Source organism: Oncorhynchus tshawytscha, linkage group LG19 (genome assembly GCF_018296145.1).
Source record: "Oncorhynchus tshawytscha isolate Ot180627B linkage group LG19, Otsh_v2.0, whole genome shotgun sequence".
Lineage (NCBI taxonomy): Eukaryota > Metazoa > Chordata > Actinopteri > Salmoniformes > Salmonidae > Oncorhynchus > Oncorhynchus tshawytscha.
Genome location: NC_056447.1, coordinates 33,321,671 through 33,333,887, shown reverse-complemented (window position 1 = coordinate 33,333,887; position 12,217 = coordinate 33,321,671). Strand labels below are relative to the sequence as shown.

Genomic DNA, 12,217 nt, shown 5'->3' with positions numbered 1-12,217 from the left:
TCAAATATAAAATATATTTTGATTTGTTAAACACTTTTTTTGGTTACTACATGATTCCATGTGTTATTTCATAGTTTTGATGTCTTCACTATTATTCTACAATGTAGAAAATAGTAAAAAGAAGAAAAAAACTTGAATGAGTAGGTGTTCTAAAAACCTTTTACCGTTAGTGTGTATATATACAGTGCCTTGCGAAAGTATTCGGCCCCCTTGAACTTTGCGACCTTTTGCCACATTTCAGGCTTCAAACATAAAGATATAAAACTGTATTTTTTGTGAAGAATCAACAACAAGTGGGACACAATCATGAAGTTGAACGACATTTATTGGATATTTCAAACTTTTTTAACAAATCAAAAACTGAAAAATTGGGCGTGCAAAATTATTCAGCCCCTTTACTTTCAGTGCAGCAAACTCTCTCCAGAAGTTCAGTGAGGATCTCTGAATGATCCAATGTTGACCTAAATGACTAATGATGATAAATACAATCCACCTGTGTGTAATCAAGTCTCCGTATAAATGCACCTGCACTGTGATAGTCTCAGAGGTCCGTTAAAAGCGCAGAGAGCATCATGAAGAACAAGGAACACACCAGGCAGGTCCGAGATACTGTTGTGAAGAAGTTTAAAGCCGGATTTGGATACAAAAAGATTTCCCAAGCTTTAAACATCCCAAGGAGCACTGTGCAAGCGATAATATTGAAATGGAAGGAGTATCAGACCACTGCAAATCTACCAAGACCTGGCCGTCCCTCTAAACTTTCAGCTCATACAAGGAGAAGACTGATCAGAGATGCAGCCAAGAGGCCCATGATCACTCTGGATGAACTGCAGAGATCTACAGCTGAGGTGGGAGACTCTGTCCATAGGACAACAATCAGTCGTTTATAGCACAAATCTGGCCTTTATGGAAGAGTGGCAAGAAGAAAGCCATTTCTTAAAGATATCCATAAAAAGTGTCGTTTAAAGTTTGCCACCAAGCCACCTGGGAGACACACCAAACATGTGGAAGAAGGTGCTCTGGTCAGATGAAACCAAAATTGAACTTTTTGGCAACAATGCAAAACGTTATGTTTGGCGTAAAAGCAACACAGCTCATCACGCTGAACACACCATCCCCACTGTCAAACATGGTGGTGGCAGCATCATGGTTTGGGCCTGCTTTTCTTCAGCAGGGACAGGGAAGATGGTTAAAATTGATGGGAAGATGGATGGAGCCAAATACAGGACCATTCTGGAAGAAAACCTGATGGAGTCTGCAAAAGACCTGAGACTGGGACGGAGATTTGTCTTCCAACAAGACAATGATCCAAAACATAAAGCAAAATCTACAATGGAATGGTTCAAAAATAAACATATCCAGGTGTTAGAATGGCCAAGTCAAAGTCCAGACCTGAATCCAATCGAGAATCTGTGGAAAGAACTGAAAACTGCTGTTCACAAATGCTCTCCATCCAACCTCACTGAGCTCGAGCTGTTTTGCAAGGAGGAATGGGAAAAAATTTCAGTCTCTCGATGTGCAAAACTGATAGAGACATAACCCAAGCGACTTACAGCTGTAATCGCAGCAAAAGGTGGCGCTACAAAGTATTAACTTAAGGGGGCTGAATAATTTTGCACGCCCAATTTTTCAGTTTTTAAAAAAGTTTGAAATATCCAATAAATGTCGTTCCACTTCATGATTGTGTCCCACTTGTTGTTGATTCTTCACAAAAAAATACAGATTTATATCTTTATGTTTGAAGCCTGAAATGTGGCAAAAGGTCGCAAAGTTCAAGGGGGCCGAATACTTTCGCAAGGCACTGTATATGTATATATATAAACATTTTCACAACCTCCAGTTATTTTCTTATAGAAACACTGTCTTAAATATTCTACAACTATGATTTTGCAAGTCCATGAACCCAAGTGGGCAAAAAAACAGAATAGTAATATCTCTATAGCACAGTGTTTACTGTTCTACATAGTTCTAACAGCAATGTCACTAGTATGATCCCTAGTAGCTCTTCTAGGTCTTTAAGTGCATCTTGGCTGATTTGTCCTTCCAGTTCAGTGGTTGGTTGGCTTGCTATTGGTTGTGCATTCCCTTTTGAGCTTGCTATTGGTTGCTTCCAAACCCTTCAAAATCGAGGAGGGAAAAAAGGAGGATATACTCGTTATTTTATTGTCCCAAATTCTATAATTGGTTAAAGTGGGTGCCAATATTATGCCATACTCTTATGTACAGTGGGGAGAACAAGTATTTGATACACTGCCGATTTTGCAGGTTTTCCTACTTACAAAGCATGTGTAATTTTTATCATAGGTACACTTCAACTGTGAGCGACGGAATCTAAAACAAAAATCCGGAAAATCACATTGTATGATTTTTAAGTCATTAATTTGCATTTTTGTGCATGACATAAGTATTTGATACATCAGAAAAGCAGAACTTAATATTTGGTACAGAAACCTTTGTTTGCAATTACAGAGATCATACGTTTCCTGTAGTCCTTGACCAGGTTTGCACACACTGCAGCAGGGATTTTGGCTCTACATGCTTTGTAAGTAGGAAAAGCTGCAAAATCGACAGTGTATCAAATACTTGTTCTCCCCACTGTAGCTACGACCTCCAGCTTTTAGACTTCTAGTCTTTCACCAATGGTGAGTCTGACCACACTACAGAGTCTAGGAGTGTGGCACTCCTCCCTTTCTACCATCCTCTCTTCCTTCCCAGTCCAGAGTTCTCTTCAATCTCTGCCTCTGACTGGGAACCAATCCAGTTTCCTCTCTCCAGAGGTCAGTCAGTCTGTCTGTCTGTCTCTGTCAATCTGTCAGGAGCAGGGTAGGGAGTCACCGGGGAAGGTGACCTTTGAGCTGCCCCTTGCCCCAGTGCACGTTGGGAAGGGTCAGACACTTCCTGAAGTGCTCTAGCTGAGCCTGCAGTCTCTCTCTCTCATCTCTCACCCTCTGTCTCTGACTCAGCAGCTCCTAGAGAGAAAGAGAGGGAATGGAGCAAGAGAGATAAAGAGCGAGAGTGTTTACTAAAAGAGTGAGTAGGGGTGAACAAAGCACATTGGTGTAAACATATAGTCACAGACAGACAGACAGACAGACAGACAGACAGACAGACAGACAGACAGACAGACAGACAGACAGACAGACAGACAGACAGACAGACAGACAGACAGACAGACAGACAGACAGACAGACAGACAGACAGACAGACAGACAGACAGACAGACAGACAGACAGACAGACAGACAGACAGACAGACAGACAGACAGACAGAGTGCTGATCAAGCTTTAGTTTTTTACTTTTTGATCATAATAAATCAAATTGTATGGATAGATCCTAGATCCTCAAAAAGTTGAGGATTGGCATCCGACCGCAAGGCACGACAGATGGTAGTAGGTACGGCCCTGTACATCACTGGAGCCCAGCTTCCAGTCATCCAGGACCTCTATACCAGCCGGTGTCAGAGGAAGGCCCTAAAAATTGTCAAAGACTCCAGCTACCCAAGTCATAGATTGTTCTCTCTGCTACCGCATGTCTGGAACCAACAGGACCCTGAACAGCTTCTTCCCCCAAGCCACAAGACTGCTGAATAGTTAGTCTGGGTAGCTATTGGCTAACTATTTAACTATCTGCATTGACCTTTCCTTTTATCCTGTTGCCTAGTCACTTTATCCCTATCTATATGTACATATCTCCACTCAAATCAAATGTTATTTGTCACATGCGCCGAATACAACAGGTGTAGACCTTACTGTGAAATGCTTACTTACAAGCCCTTAACCAACAATGCAGTTCAAGAAATAGAGTTAAGAAAATATTTACTACATTTTTAAAAATTCAAAATAAAATAAAAAGTAACACAATAAAATAACAATAACGAGGCTATATACAGGGGTTACCGGTACGGACTCAATGTCGAGATCATTTGTACATGTAGGTTGGGGTAAAGTGACTGTGCATAGATAATAAACAGCGAGTAGCAGCAGTGTAAAAATAAAGGGGGGCGGGGGGGTCAAAGTAAATAGTCCGGTGGCCATTTGATTAACTGTTCAGCAGTCTTATGGCTTGGGGGTAGAAGCTGTTAAGGAGCCTTTTGGACCTAGATTTGGCGCTCCGGTACTGCTCGCTGTGCAGTAGCAGAAAGAACAGTCTATGACTTGGGTGACTGGAGTCTTCAACAATTTTTTTGGCCTTCCTCTGACACCACCTAGTATATAGGTCCTGTATGGCAGGAAGCTTGGCCACAGTGATGTACTGGTCCGTATGCACTACCCTCTGTAGCGCCTTACAGTCAGATGCCGAGCAGTTGCCATACCAGGCGGTGATGCAACCGGGCAGGACGCTCTCGATGGCGCAGCTGTATAACTTTTTGAGGATCTTGGGAGCCAATCATCCTCAATTACCTCGTTCCCCTGCACATTGACTCAGTACTGGTACCCTGTGTATATATTCTCTTTTTTTATTTCTGCATTGCTGGGAAGTGTCCATAAATAAACATTTCACTGTTGGTCTACACCTGTCGTTTACAAAGCATGTGACAAATAACATTTGATTTGATTAGATCAGTACTCCTACTCTGAGACACTTTGTGGATATGTGAGCTTTGTGGACACTTTGTGGATGTGGGAGCCTTGTGGACACTTTGTGGATATGGGAGCCTTGTGGACACTTTGTGGATATGGGAGCCTTGTGGACACTTTGTGGATATGGGAGCCTTGTGGACACTTTGTGGATATGGGAGCCTTGTGGACACTTTGTGGATATGGGAGCCTTGTGGACACTTTGTGGATATGGGAGCCTTGTGGACACTTTGTGGATATGGGAGCCTTGTGGACACTTTGTGGATATGGGAGCCTTGTGGACACTGTGGATGTGGGAGCCTTGTGGACACTTTGTAGATATGGGAGCCTTGTGGACACTTTGTAGATATGGGAGCCTTGTGGACACTTTGTGGATATGGGAGCCTTGTGGACACTTTGTGGATGTGGGAGCCTTGTGGACACTTTGTGGATGTGGGAGCCTTGTGGACACTTTGTAGATATGGGAGCCTTGTGGACACTTTGTGGATATGGGAGCCTTGTGGACACTTTGTGGATGTGGGAGCCTTGTGGACACTTTGTGGATGTGGGAGCCTTGTGGACACTTTGTGGATATGGGAGCCTTGTGGACACTTTGTAGATATGGGAGCCTTGTGGACACTTTGTAGATATGGGAGCCTTGTGGACACTTTGTGGATATGGGAGCCTTGTGGATACTTTGTAGATATGGGAGCCTTGTGGACACTTTGTAGATATGGGAGCCTTGTGGGCACTTTGTGGATATGGGAGCCTTGTGGACACTTTGTGGATATGGGAGCTTTGTGGACACTTTGTGGATATGGGAGCTGAGTTTCTTACCGCCATGCTGTGTGAGAGTTGTTCAGCTGTCAGGCTGAGAGTGTAGTTCTGAGTCTCCAGCCTCCTGCACTGACTGTGGAGAACCTGTCTCTCCATACCCCGCTCTGAGAGAGAGGGGGAAGAGAGAAATAGAGAGAGCGACAGGAGGGTAAAGGAAAGATATGGGGTCATAGAGGGAGAGGGAGGAAGATAGATAGGGAGATGGGCATAGATAGAGGATGAGAAATTGTGTGTTGGGGGAAGAGAAGGAACATTTGATTAAAAACTATTTGTAGATGAAAGGTTAACTCACCATCCACATACTCCTGATACGCCTCAAAGACGGACTCTATGCCCTTCCACTTCCTAGGGGTTTCTTCCTCATCCTCTTCCTCATCTTCCTCTGAGCGCTCAACCCGTACGCCATCAGGGTCATGGTGGGGTGGAGAAGGGTAGGGATGATGCCCATTGGTTGGGTGTGGAGGTGTGTGGAGGGGGTCTGGTCTCTTCAGAGGGGGGATGTTGTAGGGCGCTGAGGGCTCAGACTTTATACTGGACTCCGGAACGCATATGGAGCTACCCAGGGTCTTGTGGGTAGACTGCAACACAGCCTGGTGGAAATGTTGGGCGAAGTCCTCCCGGATGAATCTTTCCCAGGGCTTGTTCTGCCCATTCTGCCCAGTCAGGGGCACCTTCAGTTGGGTAGGATGGCCAAGGTGGCCCGCTCCGTTCTGGAGACCCTGGAGCCTCTTAGATGGGTGACGTTCGCACAGTCCTGCCCTGTCGGGGTGGAGGCCCAGGGGAGGGGGGTGGCGGGGTGGAGGGGGTTGGGGGTTTAGTGGGTCTGTGTGAAGGTTGTCGGGATGGTGGGGGTAGGGAGGCAAGGGGCTTGGGGAGTCTGGGTAGTCTAGTCCGTTTGACTTGCAGGCTGGGAGGTCAGGTGTGTAGTCGCCTGAAATCATAAACACAGTATAAGGATCTCATGGGTGTTACCCTTTGTGTGTGTGTGTGTGTGTGTGTGTGTGTGTGTGTGTCTGTGTGTGTGTCTGTGTGTGTGTCTGTGTGTGTGTCTGTGTGTGTGTGCACAAGCGCGCATGAGTGCGTGTGTGCGTCTTACCAGTTGAGAGAACAGGAGTGCTGCTACAGAGGGGTAATGGGTTGTATCTGATGGTGTCCAATGTCACACTCTTTAGCTTTATAGCCTTCAGCAACCCCTCCATCTTTTCCTTATCTACAGAGCAAGAGAGAGATAGAAAAAGAGAGCAAGGGGAGGGGTGAAAATGGGATAGATTCCTCATATGTAAATATGGACCTCAAAGCCAGTTCCACAGTTTTTTGTATTCTTCTCCTCTAATCAGGGAGAGATTTAGACACCAGGTTGGTGCAATTAACTATCAGGTAGAACAGAAAAACAGCGGTACTTCGGAACTCCTAGGGTAAGATTTTAATACCCCTTGGATAGGGCATTAGAGTACACTAGGTTGTAGTGGATAGGGGTTGGAGAATAAGAGCTAGGGTGTACTGTGCTGGGGTTAGTGTACTGTATGTTACCTCTCCTCTGCTGGCTGGTGACATGGGACAGGCTAAGCATGTTGAGGAAGTGTTTCTTGTCCTCCAGTTGGGGGAAACAGTCCATCTCTTCAGGGGTGAGAGTGGTGCTGAGGGGGGGAACAGGTGCCACAGTAGAACAAGGGGTCTTCCTCTTGCCTTGTACAGGAGGAGGGGAGATGCTGCGCTCTCTCAGCATCCTCCTCCTCTTCCTCCTCTTCTGATGAAACAGCTGGTCACGATGGGCCAGCGTGGTCAGGCCACACACGCGCAGAAAACACACCTTCTACAGAGAGACAGATTACAGAGAATTAAATCATACAACGATATAATAGAAGAACAATTGAAAATTGTTAATGTGTGTGGTAGTTACCTCTGAGGATGTGTCTAGTTTTAGGGGGGGCTGCTCTGCAACCCTTCTGAGGTGGGCCCTCACTTCCTCCTCATCACTCTCATCATACGACTCATCTAGATCATAGTAATACCCTGGGGAGGGGGAGGGGGAGAGAGAGAGAGAGAGAGTACAGACCAGAGTTTTGTTAAAGCCCACCCAGATCTCGTCTTATCCCCACTTGAATGTCCACTCTCCTCACCTCCCTCCCTCGCTCTTACATCCCCTTTCATCTTACCTCCCTCCCTGGCCTCTCTCCTCCTGCTCTCCTCCAGATCCAGCTTGCTGACCAGCCTGTGCTGCTGCTGAAGGATCTTATCGTACACCACTGGGTTTTGAGGCTCCTGGCCTGGCCGCTCAGACTTCTGGAGGTCCCTGGAGGGAGAGGGGGAGCTGGACGGGCGCTGGACCCCCAGGTCAGAGCTGGGGCTGGGGGAGGACAGGCGCAGTGAGCCCTGCTGGTGGAGGTGGTTATGTTGGTGGTGGAGACTGTGAGTGGATCTTTCAAGCTCAGCCATGCTCCAGAGGCCAGAAATCTGCAGAACGGGTCCCCTGATGAAGGAGAACCTCTCTGGGCCCTCCCCCATCCTCCTGCATCCCTCCTCCCCCCGCTCCCAGCTGGGGGGCCACTCAGCTCTGGTCAGACCAGGAGGAGGGCGGGAGGGGGGAATTGGGGAGTCAAACCTGCGACGAGGGTCTGGGGAGGTCTCTGTGAGAGAGGCAGGGTTCCAGAGGGTGGTGGGAGGGACAGGGGGGTGGGGGAGGAGGTGAGGGTGAGCTTTGGGGGAGATGAGTGGAGGTGGGGCTCCTACGTGGGGTTGAGACTCTCTGTTGCCTGGGTCACGCTGGCTGGCGTTGGACCTGTGAAGACAAGAAAAACAATATAGTCACACACAAACACACACAAACACACTTGGTTTTATCAGAGTTGACCTTGATGATGCAGCCAAGCTAAAAGCAGAGTAGAACGAGTACTGACTCGGAGGATACTGCAGTGTTATCGTAATACATGCATAAACGCACGCACATCAGTGTTTCATTTGTAAAAGTGAGCCCAAGAGAGGGGGGTGATGTGGGAGGCTCTGAAGTGCCAGATAAAAAAATCACCTGTATAATAATAAATCATTGCGTCCATTATCATTGCTTTTCCATTATCATTGCTTTTCCATTATCATTGCTTTTGCATTATCATTGCTTTTGCATTATCATTGCTTTTGCATTATCATTGCTTTTGCATTATCGTTGCTTTTGCATTATCATTGTTTTTGCATTATCATTGCTTTTGCATTACCATTGCTTTTGCTACTGGCATAGAGCAGTAGAGTAGAGGTGCTTGCAGAAGTTGCACACATGGGGGAAAAATGTGGAGCCTAGGGTCTAGGTCAAATGTTGTCTTTTAGAAACACATTTCACACAATTCCACATCATTTATGATGACTGGATACTTTATTAGAATCTTTTCTTATTACTTCACAAATTATCAAAATGACAGGCTACTTTGACATTGACAAACTGAGAATCTCAGATCAATAAAAATAGTCTAAGCCTAGATGTGAGGAGACACACAAAGTGTACAATATGAGGAGGAAATGATATTCCTAAAAAAGCTTTCCAGTTTCACTGACTCAGCCAATGATGCACAGCTCACTCACCAGCGATGGTCAATGTGCTCATGCCAAAAGCTCATCTCTCTCTTGTTTTACTTTGTAAAACAGTGCTGTTCACTTAAAAGGCCTATTTGGAAGTTGATCAAATATTTTGGTAGATTATAGACAGATTAGTCTTCTCTTTTCAGCAGGAGCCATATGCTTTCCAACGATTGTATTTTAAATATTGCAAAAGGCCTGTTTTGGCTAGATGCTGTTCACTGACAGATTTGCTATTTCTCCTCTGTGGCTAAACTATAGGCATAGGCCCACTCCTGGTGTAGTATTGTGAATGATTCCCTTTCTTTCTGAACTGACAGCAGTAATTCTAGCAATTCTGGCAAATGTATTTCAATTCAATAGGAGTGCTGTGGCACCTCCAGCACCCTTCCCGCGGCTATGATTATATAAGGAAATAAATAATGAAGTGCAACGCTGGAAAGATGAGAGTTCCAGGCTCATGTCTATCAGAGCAGAGAGAGATCATAGATAGTGAATATCATTCTAGTTCTGTGAGAGTTATAGGCAAGCTGCTCTCTCTCACCACAGCAATGACCACTCGTTGGTCTATTCACTATTTACATGACGTTTTTAGGGGGCAGGAGAATTACAGGCAAGGCAACTTGAATGAACTATGATGGTTTTTATTAACATTTTTACATTACAAACAGTGATAAGCAGTGGCGGAAAAAGTACCAAATTGTCATACTTACAAAAGTAAAGATACTTTAATAGAAAATGACTCAAGTAAAAGTGAAAGTCACCCAGTAAAATCCTACTTGAGTAAAAGTCTAAAAGTATTTGGTTTTAAAAATACTTAAGTATCAAAAGTAAATGTAATTGCTAAAATATACTTAAGTATCAAAAGTAAAAGTAAGAATAATTTCAAATAATAAGCAAACGGACGGCACCATTTTCCTTTTGTCTTTTATTTACGGATAGCCAGGAGCACAATCTAACACTCAGACTCCATTTACAAACCAAGCACGTGTTTAGTGAGTCTGCCAGATCAGAGGCAGTAGGGATAACCAGTGATATTCTCTCGATAAGTTTACGAATTAGACCATTTTCCTGTACTGCTAAGCATTCAAAATGTAAAGAGTACTTTTGGGTGTCACGGAAAATGTATGGAGTAAAAAGTACATAATTGTATTTAGGAATGTAGTGAACTAGAAGTAAAAATTGTCAAAAATATAAATAGTAGAGTAAAGTGCAGCCACCCAAAAAAACTACTTAAGTAGAATTTTCAAGTATTTTTACTTAAGTACTTTACACCACAAGAGGTAACGGATCCTAGAAAATGGGTTCCGGAACGAAATATTTAAAAACTGAAAGGTGCCGGATCCTGTTCCTGCTGGGGAAACTGATTAACTTATGCATTTCTCAACTGCTTCTTCCCTGCCTGATTAGACACTCACCTGTAGCTGTGTCTCCTAGGCTCCACCCCTTCCCCAGGTGACCACGCCTCACTCTCCTGCCCCTGCCGGCGTTGCTTTGACAACCAAAGCTTCTCCCCATTGGCCTGTTGGAGCTTCATTGCAGAGGCCAGTGTTCCATGGAGCCTCCCGGTAGAGGCTGAGGCAGTGTGTGCGTTCCCAATCTGAGAGGGCACCAGGGTGGGAATGGGGTGAGAGGCTGACCCCCTGGAGGACTGGAGGTCTGGTTGTAGAGGTTTAGGGACTGGGAGGGCAGGGAGGGTGGGCTTACCTGGAGAAAAGAGATGAAGTATTATAATTAAACACTACATTATGCACTTTATAATGCATGATATGGATGGTGACCTGTCTCTACTTTCAAGAGAAATATCTGGTGCTTAATTAACGGGAAATCAACCAATCAGTGTGTGTATTTAATCTTTACTGTATATGTGTGTGTATGTGTATGTGTGTGTGTGTGTATGTACACCGCACCCAGCCTTTTGGGTGTCAGCCTCTCCCCAGGTCTGACCCTGTCCTCCGGCGGAGCCGTGAGAGCCTTCAGTCCAGCAAGGTACTGAGTCCCCACCACTTTCACCATCTCCCTCTCCCTCTGCCTTTCTCGCTCCCTTTCTCTCTCTCTGTCCCGCTCCCTCTCTCTCTCCCGTTCCAGCTCAAGCTCCCTCTGTTTCTCTCGTTGGCGAAGGTCTTCCTCCATCTGTAGTCTGTGGGGAGGTTAAAAGATACACACACATCCACACACCACAGACACATGGGAGAGATGACGAGAGATGCAACACCCAACATGGGGCAGATTAACCACACACTGTTAAACACACACACCTATGCACACACATGCCCACGCTTGCAGGCGCGCACACACACACAGAGCATTAAGACAGCATGAGTGAGCAAGAGAAGATGAACAATTAATAGGTAACCACAGGATATAAACACACACAGACATCGATGTGTGTATTGGTGTGTGTGATGTGTATATGGTAGCAAAATTTAACACAGTCAGCAACCTGTGCCTTTCCTGCAGAGAGATTACAAAGTGTGTGTGCATGTATGAGTGTAACACCTCTCAGCCAGAGGGATTGTTCAGCTTCCAAAGGTAGCAGCCCTCAGAGCAGGTGCAGGTGTGTGTATTATAAGTGTGTGTGTTACCTCTCAGCTATTGCGCTGTGTGTGTGGCTGAGCTCCCCAGGGTAGCGTGCCCCAGGCACGTGCATGTGGAGGGCAGAGGGGTGGAGGGTAGAGAAGGCTCCGCCTGCTGGTACAGAGTAGAACTGAGAGCGCAGTGCAGACAGACACAGAGACTCCTCCATCCTGGAACACAGAGAGAGAGAGACGAGGGGAAAAGGAATGGCAGGAGAGGCAAAGAGAGAGGGAGCAATTCATTTCAACCTTTGGCACATTTTGGGGTTCAGTCGCCATTTATACATCCCAACCCGGGACACACAAACACAAACCTCTGTCTCCCTGTCTGTCTCTCTGTGTCCCTGTCTGTCTCTTTGTCTTCCTGTCTGTCTGCCTGTCTCTCCGTGTCTGTCTCATCTGTAGAACACTGATTCTATAGAGTCAGACTGAGGTAGGTAGGGTGGTCTATAGACTGGCCTGTGTAGGTGGTGGAGGAAGGCAGGGGGGTCTAGAGACTGACCTGTGTATGTGGTGGAGGTAGGAAGGGTGGTCTATAGACTGACCTGTGTATATGGTGGAGGTAGGAAGGGGGGGTCTATAGACTGACCTGTGTAGGTGGTAGAGGTAGGCAGGGTGGTCTATAGACTGACCTGTGTAGGTGGTAGAGGTAGGCAGATTGGTCTATATACTGACCCGTGTAGG

At 45.8% G+C, this 12,217-nt stretch overlaps 1 protein-coding gene across 1 annotated transcript in view; it reads right to left on the bottom strand.

The window, feature by feature from the left end:
• Positions 1 to 2,533: 2,533 nt before the first annotated feature.
• Positions 2,534 to 12,217, bottom strand: part of LOC112218982 (genetic suppressor element 1) — a 24,467-nt gene continuing 14,783 nt past the window's right edge. Inside the window, exons 7-17 of the mRNA XM_042301167.1 lie at positions 11,543 to 11,704; positions 11,401 to 11,411; positions 10,376 to 10,664; positions 8,147 to 8,172; positions 7,550 to 8,020; positions 7,294 to 7,406; positions 6,924 to 7,206; positions 6,490 to 6,603; positions 5,686 to 6,324; positions 5,394 to 5,497; positions 2,534 to 2,969 (exon numbers count right to left, since the gene is read on the bottom strand). Coding sequence (XP_042157101.1) covers positions 2,832 to 2,969; positions 5,394 to 5,497; positions 5,686 to 6,324; positions 6,490 to 6,603; positions 6,924 to 7,206; positions 7,294 to 7,406; positions 7,550 to 8,020; positions 8,147 to 8,172; positions 10,376 to 10,664; positions 11,401 to 11,411; positions 11,543 to 11,704 — 2,350 coding nt within the window. The 3' untranslated portion in view covers positions 2,534 to 2,831. The remainder of the gene's footprint in view (positions 2,970 to 5,393; positions 5,498 to 5,685; positions 6,325 to 6,489; positions 6,604 to 6,923; positions 7,207 to 7,293; positions 7,407 to 7,549; positions 8,021 to 8,146; positions 8,173 to 10,375; positions 10,665 to 11,400; positions 11,412 to 11,542; positions 11,705 to 12,217) is intronic.